Source organism: Macrobrachium rosenbergii, chromosome 22, assembly GCF_040412425.1.
Source record: "Macrobrachium rosenbergii isolate ZJJX-2024 chromosome 22, ASM4041242v1, whole genome shotgun sequence".
Classification (NCBI taxonomy): Eukaryota; Metazoa; Arthropoda; class Malacostraca; order Decapoda; family Palaemonidae; genus Macrobrachium; species Macrobrachium rosenbergii.
Window position 1 is genome coordinate 24,987,115 of NC_089762.1, and position 18,673 is coordinate 25,005,787.

Below are 18,673 nucleotides of genomic sequence, written 5' to 3' on the forward strand. Positions count from 1 at the left end.
TCAAGTGAGGGAACACTTGTTGCAGACTCCCTGGTAAAGGCAGTTCCTTGGAAGGTTTTTTTGCATTCCTTTCAGGAATTCACTGCCTCTTCAACCTTTCAGTCATACAGAGCATCCTAGAAAAGAGACAGGTGTTGGTCAGGAAGTCTTTTCTCCATTAGAGAAGGTAGCATTAGAGGAAGTAACAGCTACCATGCTGGCCTTTTTACATAGGCTATTCCTAGTGCCAGGCATAGGAGTTTGGATGGTGGTCCTAGACACGTACAGGCTCAACCACTGTTGCCTACTGTTTCCCTTTTTTCCATGTTGTCAACCTCCATGGTCTTTAACCTTCATGGAGAAAGCACATGAACAATGCATACTCTTGTGTCCCCATTCACCAACTTTCTGGAAGTGTCTATTCTTTGTCTTTCAGGGAGAGAAATATCAATGTCAAGCTCTTGGTTTCAGGCTCAGTTCCTTGCTCCAAGTATTTGCTGGGGTCTTATCCCCTTCATGTATGTTTTCTTATTGGGAGTAAAGTTACTTCTGTATCTGGACGACCGATTATCTTTGTGAAGTCCAGGGGGTTTGCATGAGGACAAGATAGACTGTAGTGGGCTTGGCAATGCCCTATGCTTACTAAAAGGTCTGAGTTCATCTCTCTAATCTATGCAAAGACTGACCTACCTGGGCATGTGGACTGATTTTGTTCTGCTCAAGGTTTTCCACCACAAGCACAAGTAGACAATCTGTTGGTATTCATGAGAGAATTCTCCTCCTCAGGGTGCATGCCCCCTAATGCTGGTTGTTTTGCCTAAGCCACTTGTCTTCTGTGGAGAAGTCAGTTCCGAGTACTTAACTTTGGATGTTACCTCTTCAGTTGCACTGGCATGGAGAGAGACTTGGCCAAACTTGAGTTGTAGTATAGAGCCTAGAAAGGATCCTTTTCCTTCATTGGCAGTTGCCTCAGACGAGGAGGGGGGTATGGTTATTGAGAACCAGTCTCTTTAAGGTGTGGTCGGCAGTAGAAACGAGTCTTCTCATTAACTGCAAGGAGTTGTTGGCTACCCAGAAGGGATTTAACTAGTTTCTGTCTCCTTGGGCATGCCGTCTCTAACTTATATTAGAAGGCAGGGGGCATAAATTCGGAACCTTGGGAGACATCATCAGAGCTTTAGCCTCTGGACAGTGGAGAGGAATATTGTACATATGCCTCAGTTGTTTCCTGGTTGACTATGTTTGGTGGACATGTTTAGTCATCCTGGACAGGTACTCTCCTGCATTTGATCTTTCCTTTCCCTATAAGCTGCAATGGCAATTAGGAGTGTTTAGCAATCCCTTGTTGATCTCTTTGCTGCTAAGCTGAATCACTGTCTCCCCAGTTATGGGCCCTCAAGCCTGGGCAGTAGATGATGGAATTCAGGATTGGATTCAGGATTGGACACACCTATTCATGTATGCCTTCCCTATATTTCTACTGTTGAAGGGGGTACTCTAGGGTTGGGGACTTCTGGGAACTCCACCATGTTTCTAATGGTGTTTTGGTGGCGGAGGATGCATTGATTTCCAGTCCTTCCATATTTCAGTAGAATTCCTAGGCATTACCTCTATAGTAATCTGCTTCGTCAGGCGGGGAAGGGGAAAGCCTTATGGAAATACTGAAATGCTTCGACTAACCTCATAGCACTGTCTTCCAGCTCCTGAGCTCCAGAGACTTTTATTAGTCATCTACGGACTTTTTCCCTCCTATGACAAAAAGAAAAGTTTATTGAATTCTTGTTCAGTATAGCTGGAGCTGTATAGATTATGATGCAAGTCCAGAGGCAGTCCCAGTCTGCACTCCTATATTAACAAGATTAACAATGTTTAAAAGTATGCACTTCTTGAGAAATGACAAAGGATTGTCTGTTTCCTATATCTAGACTATATTCCATACTGACTTAAGCGAAACTGTTCACACTTTTCAGCTGGAATGCTGCAAATTCTGCTAAACCACTTTTATGGAACCTGTTTTTGGCTTAAGACTACTTAGTGATCCTCCTTTCTACTCCACAGAGAGGTTTCCCTCAAGGCTCTTTCATAGAACACTCCTTCTCAGGCAGTGGCTTCGACCAGAAGAGTAAGGTGGTTACATGCGATTTATTCGTTAGTAGGGTGTTAATTTACTGGAGCAGAACTATCTTTTTATGCATCCTTTCATGCTAAGATGATGTCAAGACCAAAGCTTTTCCAAGTGTTTTCTCTATCCCAGCTTTAGAGACCCTCACTCCTGGAAAAGGAGTTTCTTTGATGCCCTGTCAGGGTTCTAGGGATTTATACATCCCATCTTAACCAACAAAGAAGCAGTGTAAGAACCTATTTTGCACCGTCAAGAATCCTTAGGTTCCTAGGTCTTAGATGCCATGGTTTTCTTTATTAATCCTTAATCCTGAAAGCACACCTTGCACTATCTCCAGAGGATTGTCCCCTTTTGTTGGTGAAAGTTCACAATGTCAGAATGAGAACTACATCAGTTTTCATTACCACCTCTCTCTTGACTGTCAAGTCTTGGCTGCACAGTGGAGGTGTAGCTCTGTGTTCTCTTCTAACTACTTGTGAGCCATCTTTATCCAGCAGGGACTGCCATACACTAGCAGCTATAGTGCGGCAGGGAAGGTTTCTACTAGTCTTCCCCTTTTTATGTTACGAACAGGTATAGGTTTTCAATATCAACCCCATCATGGGTAAGTGAGGTAGGCAGTTCCTGGGTTACGTGAGGCTACGTCATTCTGGACTTAAGGCGCTTGGCTCATGGCGCCGTTAACCCCAATTTTTCAGTGCCATAAGTGGATTTACGGTGCTGTTACCCGCTTTGCAGCAGCGTTACCTGGACTTACGGCACTGTAAGTGCTATTTATTCCCATTATAATTATGATCCTTCAGGTTGCGCCGATTTTCAGCTTACAGCGAGCAGCTGAGGAAGGAACCCCTGCTGTAAACTGGGGACTGCCTGTAAATCATACTCTACTTTGTTTTGACTGCAGGACTGTGCTTAGTTGTACAGTAAACCCCGTATTCGCGTTCTCATGATTCGCGATTTCTCTATGGAACATGTACACACATTAATTGCGGAAAATTCGCCCAATCGTGGTATTTTCTACTGAGAAATATTCACTAATTACTGTATTTTCATCTCATTTTCTTGACTAAATGCCCTTTTTGTAATAAAACTATTGAAATACTCAGGTACCCAAGTAGTGTTCGAAATACGATAATTCGCCTTAGGATAATTCGATTTTGCGATGGGGTAAGCAATTAATACCAATACGACAATATTTAGAAAATATTTTAAAATTTCACAGGGGCGAGAGAGACCAAATTACAATAAACCAACTTTTTTTCCTCCATCTCTTTATCCCATCTTCTGATTAAAAAAGTAAAAAAGAATGATAAAAGTATTGTTAGTAATGTTATACTCGTATAAATGCATACAGCCATCAAACAACTAAATGAGAAACTGCTGTTTTGCTTATAACCGAATCTGATAACAACAGCTGTTTTGCTTGTATTTCAACCATCGTATGGTGGTAAACAATTACCATAGTTATGTTACAAATGATGTTATGTAGAATAGGGCCGTTATATTTTTACATTACACACTATATTCGCTATGGATAAAAGATTGGAAAGGAAATATACTGCTAAATTTAAGCTGCAAGTTGTAGCTGCAGCTGACAAAACAACGTTCAAGCTGCTAATGACTATAAATTATCGTGCATTGGCAACATGGATGAAACTCTACCATAAATAAAATTGGAGAGAAAGTATTTTAATCAAAACTACTGGGCATGAAAGAACACGTTACTGCTGTTTTCACGCCGATAAAAGATAAAAAAAAAAAAAATGCCTAAATTAATTCACAACGTGACGTATTTAAGTTATATTTCGACTTAAAAACACTTCGTATAATGAAAAATAACCTTGACCCATATAAATAAAGTATCTAGAGATTTATTTACGCTAACTAGAAGCAAGAAAAGCAGCTCTGAACCGAGTTAAATACGGCAAAATAAACTTACCGCCTAATAGATTTCCCAACCAAAACATTGATCGCTAAGATCGCAATATTTTATAATACGAAGGCAATATAAGAATATATATAATATTATTGGATACAGTGAAGTAAAGCATAAAATTTTAAAAGATCCATGGAAAAGATGCATATTCGTTATGTTGAAGTTTGTATAATACAATATTAATATTTGAATACAGAGTACAGTATAATGTAGGCTAGGCTACCATATATGTATACAATATACCATGAGTGCAGGCTAAGCTAACTCTTGTTTGTTATTCAACTTCTCTTTGTATTGAGTTATTCTCAGTCACTCTGCATGAGCCTCCAGAATTAGCTGATATTAATAATTACTAAACCGTGTATGTATAGAGTATACTTTAAAGTGTAGGCTAGGCTACCATATAAGTAAACATGGTACTGAACACCCTAGTGTAGGCTAGACCATATTCCAGATACATTTCTCCAACAAACGATAGGTTTTTTGGAACCTAACCCCATCATAAATAGGATAATAGCTGTGCAAGCATTTTTAGAGTTTTTTTTTTGTTTGAACTATCAAAATAGGCAGTTCTAAGCACTTTTAGAATGGTTTCAAGTATTGGCGGATTTTAGCTCTTCGCAGGGGGTGTGGTATGCAACCCCCGCGAATACAGGGGTTTACTGTAATTGCTTTGTTTCTCTTAGGTAGAAACAAACGAAGTTCATTAGAGCAAATAATGTTGGACTTATGTTGCAGAGTTATTAATCCCCATTGGAGAGAGCTACCCTGAGCTGATCTAGAACCACCTTTTTCAGGAAAAAATTGGTGTTCTTTTGGGTGTGAGGTGCCACAGCAACTAATCAATTAGGTATGTGGTTACTCCTTAGGGATCATGTTTAATTTTGGTTTTAGCTCCCATCAACTCTGCAGGCCTGAGGCACATAGGCCAAACTTGCCATTCTGCATTGCAGAATCTCAACCAATGGCTATATTCAGGGTCCACATTCCACCTCCTTGCAATAGTGGACCTCACCTGATGAAGAACCTCTTTGAAAAGAACTTGCCACTGGATTATATGCATCAGGTAAGCAGCAATAAGGATATTTCTAATATCTGACAACCTGATTATAGGGAAATCTCTGGCCCTCCTCCAGCACACAATGTTGGAGTCAGCTAATGACGGAGGGCAAGTTTCACCTCAAAAATAATTATTTTTACGATAAAATAAATTTTTTTGGTACTTGCCATCCATCACAGATCCCTCCCTCCTCCCCTCTTAAGAGATTAAGAAATGACTGATGAACCAAAACGCTCGCTGTCTTACCCCCTCCCCCTAAAGGGTGGGGGAGTAACTATTGGGAGTGTTTGCTCATTAATGATTGTTTCAATTGTAACACTTGTTGAACCTGCGCCAAGTAGCTGCAGATAAAGCTAATGAGGAAGGGTGAGTACCTAAAAAACTGATTTCATCATAACAATCACCATTTTGTACAGACATCTCTGGGCAAGTGACAAGGAAAACCCTACATCTAAAAGTACTATTTAGTGTCCCCTAATAATACAATACAGAATGTATCCTACATTGTACCACACTTTAATGCTGCACATCTGACTCAACACCTACAGTGTGGGCTAGCTGATAAGCAGTCTTGGTTTCTCAGTTCTGTGAGACAAATAGTGCTGTTGTATTCATCATTGGTGCTGAGCCAATGGCTTAACAACACTGATCATCATTAACAAAGTAACTCAACAAGAACATTTTATAAAATTTCTACTCTTGTCTGGCCCAAAGAATTTCCTGAATATGAGTAGTGAAAATGAGTAGCAAAATAGAGGACAAATGGCTTGGTGGGAATACATTCAAGGGAACAATTGAATGTAAAATTGCGAGGACAAATGGCTTGGTGGGAATACATTCAAGGGAACAACTGAATGAAAATTGCGATAATATTCCAAGTCCTGAAGGCAGGAACAAGAACTCAACCTTGTGTGAAAAGTAAAAGTAAGGTAGGTGCTGACAAAAGAAACAGATACCTTTGATGATAAATCTAAACACAAAATCCTCCCCATCCAACTGTTCATTTTAGAATTAAATTTTAGCAGCCTCCTCTTGTGGAAACACTACCTTGAATCAATGCCTGCTACTCAGGCCTCTAAGCTGAACAGACCTCACAAGGTGACCCACTTTTAAAACTCATATATTTCCACTATCTTCAAGATGATCAACTTGCAATGAAGATGATATAATTTAATCGTAATTTTGGTTCTGGGACAACACCTTTTTATGGCTATGAAAAATACCAAAATAAAGGAACCCCATAATGGTCTGATTAGTATGAATGTGAAAACATTATCAATAAAAAAAATCACTGTACAACACTGCAACAAGAAAAAATCACCACTTTAACTGGTGAATGAGTGTAAAAAATAATACAGTACGCCAAAATCAAAAGGCTTAAAAACTAATTTTTCAAAATGCAAAAAAATGTAAAGTTTAGGAAGTGTACCCATGGGATACTTAACACAAACAACTGCTATCTGTATTATTAGTAATACTTTCAAAAGGGAGAGTACAAAAATAGCTGGAGTCAGTGGTTTAATGCTGCAGTAAATTAAGGGCTAAAATAAACAGAGGAACAAACACAAAAACAGCATTTCTGAATTAAGAACATTGTATAATACTTAATCAATGAAACATTGCTACAATAAATAATTATTTATACACTGTAAAAATTTGAAATGCTATGAACAGAAAATTTATCATGAAGTAACATTCCTACAAAGAATTAGTGCTACAAAATTCATTCACTACATACATGCTCTAAATTACAGATGCAGAACTAATAAAACATGCAAGTCTACACAAAAATAGTAAACCAAAAACCAAAAAAATATAAAGTACCAATTACACTTACAGGCAAAACTGCAAGCAAGATATCAGAAAGGTTTCTTTTACCATTTAGCTGATGCTGTGCTGTCTCGGATAGACTTGATTACATTTTGTATGACATCCAGGCTTGTTGCCTGGCCACCCAAATCTGAAAATGTCAGAGTTATGTTATTACGTAATATCATAAATCAAAACCAAATTCACAAAGATTGAAGCACAATATTTGTGTCAAAGTTAAATTTTGAATTAGTTAAAGATAAATGTCTTTTCTATACACACCCACCACTCAAATTAGCCCCAATTCGTGGTCTCCACAAATCCTACAGGCTTTATTCCCAATTAAAAATAAGATCATATGCTGGCTGGCTAGCAGTACGGCGCATACCTCATGGGCCCTTAAGGGCTAAGAAGGTATGAGCCCCTTTTTTCATTCAGATTTTTGCCATAGTTTGAAAAATTCAAGACATTTCCAGGGCGAATATATGATATAAATAACAGGTTTGTATTAAAAACATAGTTTTTTCACATTACAATTATTATTATCATTATTATTATTATTATTGTATTATCATCCAACCTCTCAAATCTGGGAACCTTGGGACCAGGTCACTGCCGGACCAAAGAAAATCCAGAATATAGAGAATATAGGATACACCCCTAAAAAATGAAGTCCCTAGGTAAACATAGTCTTGCAAGCTAATTCCACATACAAATAGCCTAGTTGCCAAGTTAGCCTACTACTTGGCTAAGTTCTGATAACACTTCTTTTCATTTTATTACTCATATATTTTCACTTTATCATTTTATAACTTCATACTGTATACTTTTCCTTAAAATAGTGTACTTTATTTAACACATTTAAGCCTATATTCCCAAGTTAGCCTAACCATACGTCAACTAACTAACTTTTCTCAGAATCTGTAGAATATTATTGGTGACTTATCTGCAGAATATTATTGGTGACTTTCATCTCCTAAATTTACTATCTTCATAATTATCGCTCTTAGTTTCTTCGTCATTTATTTCGACTGTAGAGGGTAATGAGCTGACAAAAATAAAGAATGAATTTTGGCGATCACTCAGCGCATTTGGCAGTTTGCCGTCAAGTGTAAAAAAGCACATCGCCACCTATTGAGGGAAATGAACACTAAACATTCGCTGACAGGAGGGGAAGGATAGAAACCTTTTCTAGAATAGATAAAGCTTTATGTCTGTGCTTCTTACCTCTAGCATCATATGATCTGATGGGTGGCATATCAAATGGGTAAATAAATAGCTATAGAAAAGAAATGATCAAGACCGTATCACCTATAACCTTTTCAAGCACTCTACCAGTAAGAATTCGTGCGTTGCCAATTGCCTCATTGCTTTGATTAAAAGTTTTGACTTGGTAGAGCCTTCTCAAGTGGAATCTTTAAAAGAATATATTTATTCATTTAAAGTTGATATCGAAAACATATTGGATGTGACAGACACATTTTCATTACTAACAATTATTTTCATAAAAACACGAGATATGGCAAATTTTTTCTGTCAGAAAGTTGAAAACAATTTGTGGTGCTGCCCTTGTGGCTACTTAACAAACTAATGGCAGCTGATACAAAACTGAGCCAAACCACAGGAGTTCCAGGACCACAGAATGCCGATTTTAAGAGGTTCGACTGTATTATTATTATTACTTCATATTAAACAGCTTAACCACAACACTGAGTCAAAATAAGTAACTCTCCCAGGGCTGGACCAAAGAGTTTCACCTAACAACTTGCAATTCTTCAGAAACTTGATAATTGGATAAATTGACAATGAGGAAGATTTTGACAAAATTTCCTCAACCAATATATTTCCAAAGCTTAACCTTCACATGATTCAACATGGCTGAAGTTAGGATCAAGTGATATATTTAACTGTTAGCATTGAACTGCACTCTCTGAAAACAAGGATTGGTTATTGTGGGCTCTACATAAAGTATCCATGGGTCAAACAAGTGTGACCAATATGAAGAGAAGATAACCTGACTTTAGTGTGGTGTTCCTTTTGGTTTGAGGAATGCTCTAAAGCACCCATGGGTTTGATGTGTTTGAATTTGTTATCAGGTCCATTATTCCATAAACTCTTCCATTTATTAAACATGATGGATTTAGAGAGATTAAATTACCTTTATGGGGGATAGTCACCTTTGACCTATCATGGCAACTGTAGCTTTGACTATACTACTGGCATTCTCATTTCCCTTTAACCCTTAATGGAAGGGAAACCTTGTATGAGTACAGTATCTATAACAGGTTTTGGGTGATGGACGGGCTAACTCCTATGAGTGTTAACATTATATATGCCTCAAGATTTGAATGAATTTAGTGGGAAAGATGTTCATAGCACTTCAATGGTCCACAAAGACTTATGGCAACTATAATGGTTAAGCACTGGAGAGACATCAATCAGTATGTCTCAAGATTTCAGAGGGGAATGTACTGCCTCTCTTCAGCTCCAAGATGCCTTATTTATTTGCTCATAAACATATCCAGGGATTGCTATTGGTTTTAGTTCTTATCTTTTATGATAGTATGTCAGCTATAATTGTAATTTTGCAAAGAAAACTGCACAGAAATATTAGAAAAAAACATACATGGCTCACAAAAAGTTACTGCATCTCCCCATCTCAGTAAATCTCATAGGTATTTTACAACAAATATACTCAGAATCTGTTGCTGATTTTAGTTCTTATGTGTTAAGATACTGCATGAGCTGTAATTATAATTTTACAAAATAAAATAAATTATTGAAAAAAAATATGTTAACTTGGTAAAATTAGCATATTTTTATGAGTGTCTTGTAAAAGAGGCCCCACACAGGTTTGTGGTCACTTTAAACTTCCTGTGAAAGGTATGGAAAAATTTTTAGAATTATTTTCTTACACAATGTGCATTTACATATCTTCCTCTTTTCACCGATGTTTTTTTTTTTTCTTAAATTGCCCAACCTAAAGTTTGCCCAGTCTGGGGGTGTGTTTAATATATATTTGCCCAGCTTTCGGGTTAAACGCCCTATGGGCTTCTGTATTTTTATTATTTACTTATCTTTATATTTTATCAATTAAATTACAGTTCTTCATGAATGTTAAAACTAGAATGACTGAAAATGTACAAGGTTGACAAAATTTCCCTTATCAATTTAATTCCAAAAGTTGATAATCACTGATGGTTATATTTGGGACATTCAAACAATACATATTTAACCATTATCATCACTCTGCACTCTGAGCATTTGGGAGGAGGCCCATGTGGACTGTTCATTAAGTGTCCATGTGTCCAATGATAATGGCCTATTTGAAGTCATGTCATTATTACTTGTGTGTGTGTGTCTCTCTCTCTGATATGATGAACTCCATTTTCCTACATAGGGTTTTATCTGTTTCAATTTATTATGTATAGGTTCCTCATTTCATATATTTTGTTATTTATTTACAATGATTGATTTTATATATCTTATACAGTACAATCACTAATATGGATGTTTACATTTGCTCATCATATGGACTGCTTTGGCAGGGATTCAACATTATATATATATATATATATATATATATATATATATATATATATATATATATATATATATATATATATATATATATATATATATATATATATATATATATATATATATATATATATATATATATATACATATATATATACATATATATATACATATATATATATATATATATATATATATATATATATATATATATATATATATATATACATATATATATACATATATATATATATATATACATATATATATACATATATATATATATATATATATATATATATATATATATATATATATATATATATATATATAGATATATATATATATATATATATATATATATATATATATATATATATATATATATATATATATATATATTTGTGGAGTTCAAACTTAATCTAAAAATGCCTGGATGCATAATGGCAACCTGCTACTTAAACCTGAACCATGGATTGTTTTAGGATTCTGTGCCTCCAATTACTGTCATATGCCTTTTCAAGAGAGAAAAAACAGTCACATGAAGCTGTTTGGATACAAATGCTTTACAGACAGAGGTTTCAAGGTGAATTAGAACATCAACAAGCAAGTGCATTGACAATAGCCACTCTATGTCAATGTCAACAGACCTTTCTTCTTGAGGAACTATACATTTCATGCACTGACCATCATTTCATTATCTTACACAAACATGTTAATGCCATGTAGTAAAACCTGGTAGCTAAAAGCATATGTTTGCCTAGCATATAGGTTAAAATAATGGCTAGTTCACATACTTTTGCATAGCCGTGTTCATGAAAAATTTTATGCTTAATATAAATAACTTTATATTTCTTGGAGCAATCACTCCAGGTTATCAAGGTTGCAAAAATCTTTCATTAATTGGGAAGTTGTGAGTTCCTTATTTTTTGAGAAATCAAGAGACTTCTGATCTTCTCTATGACAATAACAGTGACCTGAAGCCTTACTTGACATTTTATAATCTGAAAATCTCCAGCTAAGGCATTATTTACCCATGCCCTCCAGCTTCATTTGGCTTTCTAGTAAACTGTTCTAGCAAAATTATGCGCAGCAAAGGTTTTTCTGTTTGTGAAGGGATGGTCAGCTCATGGGGTAGCAATATCATCACAATCAAACCAAATAATGATAACACTCTACCACCTAGATCCCACTGGTGTTACAAGGTATCTAAGGATTTATTGGAATTGTACTAGAAACGGAGAGGGGTAAAGGTGGTCTGGAGGCACTGGACACCTGGTCTCAGTAGCTTTCCTACTTAAAAGTTCTTCTAGAATGCCAAGGATGTGGCAATGCCATTAACTTCCTAGGCCGCTGCCTGGGATATGGAGCCATTTCCCATACCCAACTTGTAAAACCACTTAATAGGCCTCAAGATGTCACAAAAAGCCAAATTTTCTTGGATACCTACCTCTTGTGCTTGCTAATCTTAATGAAAAAGTCACTTGGGACCAAGATAATGAGGAGAAGCATGCACAGGTAGCAGCGCAAAATCTTACTAGAGACAGCATCTTGTCTTAACCCTCCGCTACAATGCTGTGGAGGAAGGGATTGGAAAGTTCTTGAATCTCGTCAAGGACCAACAGTTCTAAGCTTTACCATGAACTCGGGTGAAAGAACACAAGAGATCTTCAACTCTATATGCCGTATCATGTAAGGAAGGTGACAAAACTCTTCTCTCTTCACCAAGAGAGCTAACATCCCTGTCCAAAGCCTCCCTCAAGGACCTATATGGTCTGTGGGTGAAACTATGGAACAAAAGCAGGCAAGACTACTTGAGGCTCATCAAGTGCATGGAGATGCCAACTGAGGCCAAAAAAAATAGGCCACAACCTTCATCAGAAACACCTTGAAAAGGGTTCAGGAATAACCCTTTATTGTTGAAACAGAAGACCTGTCTTCGCTGCGACAGATAACAGGCCAATGAGAGGAAAAAGCCCACTTCACTTAATACAAATCTGCTGTTTACTTGCAGATGGTACCTGTTGGATAGTCTTCTGTCATGAAGTGCAAGCAATTCCTTGGACTGGCAGTACCTTAACAAATGGGGCTGCCAAAGCAGTGTGGTGCCGTGAAAAGATCTACAGATTGGGATACCACTTGGCAGCTTGTGGCCAGTGAGGAGCCACGAGGGTCATTCTATACTCAGACATGACTAAGACATGGGTGACCACTTGACAAATTAAGCTGAAGGGTGGGGGAAAGGTGTATATATTGAGGTCATCCCAAGGGCACTGAAAGGATTCCTTCACGGCAGTCCATAGGTATTGGATCAGAAAGCAGAATGTTGGAAGTTTCCTGTTTAGATGCCCGGCAAACAGGTAGATCACTGGTGTTCCCCAAGAGCCTTTCTGCAACATGCAGATATAGGAATTGCTCCAACCCTACAACCTGCTTATGATGACTAAGCTGGTCTGCCTCTAAATTCTAATAGCCAAAGATGTACCTGGCTAACAGCCAGATAGTGTGGCAAACTGCCCACTCATGTAACTGCCTTGCAAATGGACAAAGGAAGAGACTATTCCTCCTTGCTTGATGAAAAATACCTCAGTTATGTTGTTGCTTATTGGCACTACTGAGTGGCCCATCAACTGTTCCTGACACATTTGATAGGCCAAAAGCACCACATCCAATTTGAGAATACTGATGTGTAAGTGAGACCCATCTTTTGTCCATGCACCCAAAGCAGACAATCCATTCAGGAGTATACTCCACTGCCCTACTGATGAGTTCAAGAAAAGAAGCATCTCCTGAGATGGGGAGTTCAATGAAACTCCCACAGTTTCTGTTGTGCAACCATCTTGCAAGATTATCTTTCACCTCCTGGCCGAGAGGCAGTATATCTTGTGCCTCTCAGCCAAGAGTTAAAGGATGATCTTGCATGGCGGATGCACTACAGAAACCTCGTGGAAGTTTAGTTGAACTTCCCACATCAAAGGAGCAGTGGAGAACACTCCTGAATGGGTTGCCTGCTTTGTATTCATGAACTAAAGAGGATCTGGAGCAGGTGCCTAGTGCTGCCTCGGAATCCATTAAGTGGCCTCAGGTAGAATCCCCTCTGAAAGCAAGCTTCTCCAGGGACAACATGTGGCTAACAATGATCTGCCCAAAAAAATTGGGTTACTCCCATGAAGACTAATAAGAATTAAGCTGACACCTACCTGAACTTCCTAATCCAAAAGTGCAGAAAACTCTTACTACTACCATGTCAATCATTATGGGCAAGGACTATGTTTTATGCTTGTGCTGAGGGTCACAACTTTTTCCTGTTTATCACTAGTCCCAGATGGTGACAAAGTGAAAGCAGTTGGTTCAGATCCTTAGAGAAACTGCACCTTGAAGGACACCATGATTAGTCAATCAAGGTACCATAGCAGTTATATCTTGAGCGAACAGGTCCAACTCACTGCTATAGCGAACACTCACCTGGACACCTGGTTCCGGAGTGGACGCGTCATCGTCGTGGGACCTCTCCAGACGGCGGAGGAACGACGGCCGCCTGGATCAAACGTCCACAATACTACCCCACTGCGAAGACAAGGGAGGGGAGAAGAGGAGGAGTGGCTCCCCAATGCTCCGCAGGGTACCGCGCCTGGGGTGGCGCCGCGCAACTGGATCTCCAGTTTTTCTCTGAAGGGATATGGTAACCCGGCTACTATATCCCTACAATTAATCCTAGCCGGTGACATAGAATTAAACCCAGGCCCCTACACATGTTCCATCTGTAGCACACGAGTCACAGCTTCTCGCGCCGGGGATGGATCAGTCCACTGCAACTTGTGTGGTGAGTGGGTACACCTTTGGTGCACCACACTGAGAACACTAAAAGACTACAATGTACATTGGAAGTGCATCATATGCCGTAACACACACACACAAACAAACAATAACAATACACAACAAGCACTTCCTATTCAACAAAACACCAACCAACCAACACCACACATCACCATCTCCCATCTACCACACTTTCCTCCAATCCCAGAACACCATCACCCATTCCTACAAATCAAACATCCCCACAAACCCCAACACCCCATAGCACACACTCACCTAACGCCCACAGAAATGCACCACTAAATACACGCACTCACACACTTAGACATAATCGCCAACATAAACATCTTACAATTAAACATTGACGGCATTCACAACAAACACATTGAACTAAAACATTTCATGCACAAACAAAAGATCCACATAGCCATCATTCAAGAAACAAAACTGAAACACACACATAAAACACCCAACATACCAAATTATACAGCCATCAGACAAGACAGACAACATGGTGATGGAGGAGGCCTCATCACATACATACACCATAACATATCCTACATTGAAAAAACGCAGCACATCAGAACACTAACACAAGTAGACAGACATACAGAACTACAAGCATTTAATATCAAAATAGGGCACAATAAACAAATCACAATCATCAACACATACATCCCTCCAGAATATTCACCGGGTTTACCAGCAAACTTCACAATTAGACTGCAGGCGTTGAATACCCTCCCAGATATACTTCTGGGAGGAGATTTCAATGCCAAACACACAGACTGGTACGCCCACCAAGACATCACACAAAGAGGCACAGACATCTCAACACAATTAGACCAGCTATACATACTAAACAACACAGATATGCACACACACACACACACCAAGCCAACTTTAGTCTCACTTCCCAGACATAACATTTTGCTCACCCAACATAGCACCATCAATCACATGGAAAACACAAACAGACCTATCATCAGACCACCTTCCTATTTTAATAACACTCCAACCACACATGACACTTTCTCACATACAAGACACACCATCCCTAACTACAAGCGCTGCCTGGGATGAGTACTTGGAAACCACTGAGGCTCATTTCCGGGAGTTAAACCACACACACATAACATCATCACAGACACTAAACAATACAACAATACAATTCAACGACATAATAAACAATGCAGACAAACGAAACGTTCCTAAAGGCAACAGAAAACCCTACAATCCAAACTTCAAGCCTGACATAAACAGACTCATAACAGAACGAAACAATTTAAGAAATACAACAACCCCACACACACAAATCACAACAAATCGCATACATGATTTAAACACAGAAATAAACACCAAATTAACTCAAAAACTGACAGAGAACTGGCAAACTTTTCAAGGTACACTAGACTACAGAACCAACCCATCCAAACTACACAAAACTATCAACAGTCTCATCAATTCAAAAAGTGGGAACACTCAAAGTCACGCCTCAATCACCACATCTGACAAGATCCCTTCATGCAAACAAGCCAACATCTTAATAAACCACTACGCAAAAATCAGCCACCTACGCAAATACAAAGAAGACAGACACATCTACAGACGCAAACAACAGTTCTCATTAGATTACACAGTAATACTAGCCACAACAGAAGACACTGCTAGAATCATTAAACAACTTAAAAACTCGGCAGCCATGGGCATCGATAACATTTCAAACATTCATTTAAAACATCTAGGTCCCCATGGCACACAAACACTGACAAACATAGCCAATTATTCATATGCACACTGCATTATACCACACATTTGGAAACTGGGGAAAATAATAGCACTTCTAAAACCAAACAAAACACCTACACAAGCAGCTTCATACAGACCTATAACTTTATTCTGCACACCATCAAAAGTAGTAGAACGCCTCATCTTTACGCAAAAACCACACCAGACATACCACTGTCACCCACTCAACATGGATACAGACCACACCACTCCACAACAACACTACTCACCAACCTTACACAAAAATACAAGATGGCATTAACTCCAGACGCCCACCACAAAGAACACTGCTAATCACAATAGACATAAGTAAAGCCTTTGACGCCATCTCTAGACCACTTCTCATCAACAAAGTTAACAACACCACACTACACAACAACACCAAACGCTGGCTCGCAAATTACTTAACAGACAGACAAGCATTTGTACACTACAATGGCGAGTCATCCAAAATCAGAAACTTCCCGAACGGCGTCCCACAAGGCTCCGTCCTAAGTCCAACACTTTTTAACCTATTCATGCATGACATACCAACACCACCTAACATATACATCTCCTCATATGCAGACGATCTAACAATCATATCAATACATGCAGACAAAAACGTATGCTCCACACAAGTACAGACTTACATAACACAACTTGAAAACTGGCTCACACAAAACAGATTACAGGTAGCACCAACAAAATCCACAAGTACACTACTCACAAGTCACAACAAAGAACATCAGTACAGACCCACAGCAACGCTGAACAACACTACAATTCCACACACACACGAAACAAAAATCCTAGGAGTCACATACAACACTTCAATGTCATTTGCTCCACATGTCAGTAAAATCATCAAGAAATGCAGACCTAGACTAAATGCACTAAGATCACTAACAGGCACAACATTTGGACAACAAAAGAAATGCTCATCACAGTATACAAACAATACATCCGCTCCATAATAAACTACGCCAGCCCAGCCTGGCATCCTGCCATATCCAACACACAACTAAACAAACTACAAATAATACAAAACACAGCTCTTAGAATCATCCTTGGTAGTACACAATCCACACCAATAGAACACTTACACGCCGAACCAAGATTCTCACCATCAGGCAACACTTAGACATGAGAGGCACACAATTCTTGGCATCGGTCATAAACAACACAAACAGCCCATGCTATTACCTTCACGACACACCTCCAACACACAGGCAAATAGCGAATACACCACACAGACAGTATACAAATATCTTGAATTCTATACCACCACCCACAAACATCACAAAAACAAAAAGCACATCCATACTCACCTCACCAGACAAGCACTTAATAACCTTCCCAACAACAAAATACTGGCACCCCCCCCCCAACATAAGCAGCACAGAAACACAGCTCTCAAGATTGGAGAGAGTACACCTGACTCGACTTCGCTGTGGTCATCACCAATCACTAAACACCTACAAACACCGTGATAGACAACACCCAAACAGACATATGTCCACTCTGCCAAGTTAGTCCCCACACAATTACACATCTCTTAGTAGATTGCCCTAACTTGGCAGCCCTTAGACAACAACACAACATCCACACTACCACACAGTTATGGTCGGATCCAGTAAGCGTGGTGTCCTTGCGCGGTGCAAGCTTCCTTCAATAAGAAAGGCAAGCGACTTGGACAATCCTGATAAATAGGCTACAAATGGGATCAATTCAAGGGAAATGGTAGGGCACTGGTCCTTAAATGGCAGCCTGCAGCCACCCTGAAGGATAAACACCATCCAGGGATTTGTCCTTTGTCTCTACCCCACTGACTAATGGTGTGACAGGCAACTCCCAAGCTGCTGCAACAGGAAAAGAAGGCCCCGGGCACCCAGGGCATGCAAAGACTGGGGCAACCAAAACGATTATCTGGCCTATACGGCAAAATCTAAGGTGAACTCAATGGAGGGCACTGAGCATCAGGGAGCTGCTCTGGTTGCTTCCCTGATGCCACTGTGCTCATAAATGGCCCCATGACCTATCAAAATTATCTCTCCAACTCTGCCTCTTGTGGTTCCACAAACAATCCCTACTGACCCTATAACCACTTCCTCAAATTTTACATTCTCCTCATACACTCCTCCCAACCATCTTTTTTAACCACAACATATTTTTCACCCACTTTCTCTTTACATTGTATGCTCATCTAAATTCCTTCTAATCAAACTTATTTGTCTTAAGTACTGTATTATGTGGTGTGCAAGATACACTACCTTTAATGATGACTTTGTTTCTGACCAGGTATAAACCTGTTAGGCATCTTCGATGGTCTTCCCACTACTCCAACATCTAGTAAATTTTACCAGGTGTAGTGTTGACCATTCTATGTTGTATGGAAGTGTAACAACACTAATTAACATTCTTTGTTTCGTGTTGCACAACACCGGGGAAATAACAAAACCTGGACGTAGGTTTAAGAATAAAATGGTCAACTCTTGGTTGCAGTGTCCCTCCTACACTACCTGGCAACAATAATGGTCCTGGATTACTTACAAATTTAATGAACATTAGCTGTAAGTCATAATCTCTTATGCTGAGACTGTAATTGAGCCTGATTATTCTGATAAAATCCCCAGTGAGGCCA

At 38.9% G+C, this 18,673-nt stretch overlaps 1 protein-coding gene across 2 annotated transcripts in view; it reads right to left on the minus strand.

Annotated features, from left to right (window-relative positions):
* The window catches only part of Idh3g (Isocitrate dehydrogenase (NAD(+)) 3 non-catalytic subunit gamma), a 77,011-nt gene that overhangs the window by 24,234 nt on the left and 34,104 nt on the right, over positions 1–18,673 (minus strand). Inside the window, exon 9 of one of the 2 annotated variants that reach the window (XM_067124450.1) lies at positions 6,935–7,057. In XM_067124450.1, coding sequence (XP_066980551.1) covers positions 6,972–7,057 — 86 coding nt within the window. In that variant the 3' untranslated portion in view covers positions 6,935–6,971. The remainder of the gene's footprint in view (positions 1–6,934; positions 7,058–18,673) is intronic. The other variant, XM_067124451.1, reaches the window with a different exon arrangement.